The sequence below is a fragment of the Prosopis cineraria genome, unplaced genomic scaffold (assembly GCF_029017545.1).
Source record: "Prosopis cineraria cultivar Desert tree isolate PC_DT_omini unplaced genomic scaffold, ASM2901754v1 PC3, whole genome shotgun sequence".
Taxonomy (NCBI): Eukaryota; Viridiplantae; Streptophyta; class Magnoliopsida; order Fabales; family Fabaceae; genus Prosopis; species Prosopis cineraria.
The window spans coordinates 43699166-43703723 of record NW_026555334.1 but is presented as its reverse complement, the minus strand read 5'-3'; the positions used below and the strand labels follow the sequence as shown (position 1 = coordinate 43703723).

The 4558-nt window shown below is 33.6% G+C and overlaps 1 protein-coding gene across 1 annotated transcript; it reads right to left on the bottom strand.

Moving 5' to 3' along the window:
- Positions 1-2515: 2515 nt before the first annotated feature.
- On the bottom strand, positions 2516-3697 carry LOC129306976 (uncharacterized). The gene is made up of 4 exons (XM_054947813.1): positions 3289-3697; positions 3049-3206; positions 2889-2966; positions 2516-2796 (listed from the first exon to the last, which is right to left on the bottom strand). The coding sequence occupies exons 1-4, from the start codon at positions 3368-3370 to the stop codon at positions 2662-2664; spliced, it is 453 nt and encodes a 150-aa protein (XP_054803788.1). The 5' UTR covers positions 3371-3697; the 3' UTR covers positions 2516-2661.
- Between the last annotated feature and the right edge of the window lie 861 nt (positions 3698-4558).

Genomic DNA, 4558 nt, shown 5'->3' with positions numbered 1-4558 from the left:
AGAATGCAGTTTCGTGACCATGTTTTAATAAAATGAGTTAGTTAGTTGTCAGAAAATAGTCGAAGACCTTGCAGTGAAGAAGTACCCGTGTACCTTATCAGTTTCGAGAGCATGTTACTCTTCGAACATCTACAGCAACCGAAACAGGTGTTAGCATGCAAGTGTTAACTTTTCAAAGCATAATAAAGCAGGGAAGGGTGAACGTGAAATAATGTTTATGCAGCAGCGACCAGAGAAAATTGAACGCTTTGAACCAATTACAGTTTCATACAAAAAAAAAGGGTCAGGAGAGACGAAATTGTAAATCAATGCCTACGTCAAAATAATAGCAAAAGGAAAATGCTACCTGCACAATGTTCCTGTTCAAACACAATTGAAAATTTCTTGACTCCTTTGAGCATCAATCAATGAGCTCTATGTTTAGATTCCACACGCATAGCATAACAATGAACTCTAGCCAAGTTAGCAAGGACTCTTTGGATCTTCTCTACAAATTATTTTTATAAACTTTATTAATATTAATATAAAAAATAAGTATATAAAATTTTAAATATGTCTCTGTATAACAAATTTAAAAAAATAATACTCCATCATTATTTTCTATCTTTCATAAAAAATAATTTATAAATAAGATTTGATGTAGAGGCGTAGGAAGTGATGCCTCAATCATTATAAGGTGATGCAATTTGGATCATCTAGATTTTTATCTGGGTGGTCTAGATTTAAAGAAATAATTGAATATTTTTATTTTATATTTTTTAAAAATAAAAATTATAAAAAGTTCTAATAAATATTTTTTGACTAATCTAATCCATATTCAATTTGAAAGGTCTAATTTAATATTAAAAGTTTTATATTTTTATATATTAATTATTTAGCTGTATTAAATTTTTAACTCAGAATTTAAAAAAATTTAAAGAGTTATAATTAAAATATTATACATTTTATTTTTTAATTTTGTATTCATCAAAATAAAAAATAAAAACTTAAAATTTGGATCTTACATATAAACATTTAACATCGAATATGGGATTATCTAGAATACATATAGATAGTCAATTTAAAAGATTATAATATTAAATTAGATTATCTAAATTATATCAGTATTATTCAGATTGATGATAAACCTATTTATGAAAAAAATTTAAATTTTTATTTTAATAAATTTAATTTTAATTTTAAATTAAAAATTAACAAAATCTGGGCCATCCAAATTAAATCTAGATGACCCAGATTTTTTTTTATATATAGATTAGCACCTCAGTGCTCAGCAACTTGCGGAGCACCTTACCGAAGACGGACCCTTACAAGCAGCATGACAAAATTACGCTGGTTGTGCCCCCATGTTCAAATAAGGTACAGTTGTTTGGTCTCATGTTGCAGCTCACCCAAGATGCAATGCATATTATAATCTGAGCCAAACCGTTCACTTGAACTGTAATTTGTCACCTGTAATTTTGTACTATGAGACAAGAATATAGAGCACATTTGACTCATATTCTGCAAACAACCTTCAGGCAATGACACTAATAAGTAAACCAATTTCAAAGTTTCCCTTTGAATTCAACCTTCTTTCCCTAACTACAATCCGTGCATCCCTAAAGGGAGATAAAAGCTTGTCCCTGGCAAACCTAAAACACTTCTCCTTCGCAATGACAAATCAGCTTTCCATTTCATGCTCTTTGCATTGCTTTCATTCCTTTAAATCAGTAGGTTTGGCACCCGTCACGGCCTTCAACAGCGGAGGCTTGCACTTGTTGGAAGTGCTGATAGCACACCTAATCTTGGCACCCTCTTAACATTGCAGGATGATTTTATGCTCGCAAGCTCTATATGAAGAAATCCAAGCTTGCGAGTCTCCAAATGCTAGTAAAAAGGGATCGGGGCGGTGGGTCATTGGATGAACTGGTCAGTAACGATCCTCGTAACAAGGGGATCGACCTGTCGAAGTTTATCACAGTTGATGAACAAGAGTGGTCGTCTAGATTATCAGTTTGCGGGTGTATCAATTCCGAGCATTTGGGAATTTTAGGGATTGGATAAAACGATATGATGTCAATCAAGAAAATAAAATGACAGTAGGTTCTCAAATAAGATTGTGTCGAAAAGAAACTTTCAAATTCAAAGTTTAGCGATAATTCAGATCTCTTGATGCTTGGTCGTGCCAAGTGCTATTACGCTATGGCCGCCGCTTAGCCACCTCAATGTTTCTAAATCAAGGCGTGGGACTAGGAACCACCTCCTGGGCACGTGAGAACACCCGAGGTGATGCTGAGATGTAAATTGGGATGAAAAATAATAAGTTAAGTTAGATAATTATACGACATTTATAATGCATGATTTTTAAAATATAAACTTCTCAACTTGAAAATTTGATTAGAATTTAAAAAAAAAACTCAAATTAAATAAGTGATTGATGATATCTGATCATTAATAGAGTACAATATAGTATTTAGGCCCGTAAGTCAGGGTTGGGGTAATCCATATGAGCAAGGCTTTTGGATTGAAAAAAATATTTAACGATTTAGGAACGTTAGAAATTAACAAATTAATAATATCAAGTCACGTAACAGTAAAATGAAGTATTTACATAATATGTTGATGGGGCTTTTTTTTCCCAGCCAACATAAGTTTATTTTGGGTAATGCACAATGATTGAGATCAGTTGGCCATCATCATGCTTGCAAATTCTTCATAGCTAACCTGACCATCCCCATCCAAATCTGCCTCTTTAATCATCTGTTCTGCCTCTTCATCCGTCAACCTCTCTCCCAAATTCATCATTACGTTTCTCAGCTGTGAAACATCCAGAAATTAACTCCCTTTAATTTAGTCCTTAGTGTTACACATGGAGATGATTAAACGAGCAACTGTTAAGCCGTGCTTACCTCGGTAACAGAAATATATCCATCTCCATCTCTGTCAAATACTTTAAAGGCTTCTTTTAGTTCCTCAGACAGATTTTCCTGTTGGAACTCACAACAACCTCATCAGCCTCAGCCAGTCAACCTTCTTAAGTGCAAGCAAATAGCTAGTTGTAGACCTTACCTTCATTTTCCTGCTCATAATTGTCAAGAACTCCTCAAAATCTATGCTCCCATTGCCATCAATATCCACTTCGCTGATCATTTCTCGAATTTCTTCTTTAGTGGGATTTCCATCTAGTGATTGCACAATGGTGGCCAGCTCATCCACTGTAATAAATCCTAGACATCACCAACAAATTCAAATCAGCAAAACAAGTTGTGTTCTTTCAAGCCGTTAGAAGAAAAGGGGAAAAGAACACACCATCTGAGTCCCTGTCAATGAGGCTAAAGGCTTCCCGGAAATCAGCAACCTGATCCTCTGTGAGTGGATCTGTCATCATCATTTATTCTGGCGCGGAGGAAACAGAAAATTAATAACTTGCTACTTGGCTTCTTGCTCGGACAGAAAGAAAGAAGAGGAAGGAGGAGAAATTTGGTGTATAGTCTTGTGGAGCTTGGCTCGTTGGCTTTCTTATATAGGCACACAAGCGGGGCAAAACTTGTATTTCAAGGTAGTCAAGAGAAGCAGGAGGCAGAAATTATTCCAATTCAAAAGCAGGAACTTTTCCACAACCACAAAGCGTCACCGATTAGCTATTGAACAAGGAAAACTTCAATCCGACATTTTGGTCTGGCCCCGCCATTTATTGTCAAAAATCAATGGAACTGTGACTTTCAGCTTCACCACCCTCCACGTGCAATGTAATCGATCACCGGCTGCGCCTCCAACTCCAAGAAATTGCATATGCTTACCTTATTACCATGGTACTCTTAAATTAACAAGTGTATAGACTCATGAATGATAGTATGAACATGTAGTTACAACCTCAAAGCCACGAGGCTAAGCGTGTTGAATGTTTTTAGATGACAGCATCAAGCTTTGACTAGAGATTTTACTTTCCTGGAAAGATGCCGTATTATACAAGACTAACTTAGATTTATGTTGTGTGGGGTCGTTAAACTACCAAACGTTCCACTTAATTCTTGTATTTTGCATTTTTTAGTCGTGGAGAAGAAACCAAGAAAATAATATTTGGAAAATATTACGCATTGATTTTACATGCAATGCGCACACTATTAAAATATAAAAAAAGTTACACATTTAAATATTAAAAGATGGATTATGAATATATAAACTTAGGAAGTATCCAACTCAATGATTTAAGCTATTTTGATAGAGTATACTATCATCAAGTATATTTAATATAAAAAATCTAACATGATATTAAAATCATTCAATTGGGAGGAAAAAAAAGAGAAAGAAAAAAACTGAAAGAGAAAAAAAAATACAACAAGACATTTAAAAAAAGGAAAGAGAGAAGGAGAAGAAAAGGAAAAAGAAATTGAATATATCTGATACCTGAAATTAAAAAAAAAATACAAGCTCAAACAAAAAAAAATAAAATAAGAAAAAAAAAGTAGTATAAAAAATTTTAAAATATAAAAAAAGTATATTTAATATAAAAAATCTCACACATGCCGATGCTACTCATTATTGCTTTTCTTTATAATAACCATCATATATTTTGATG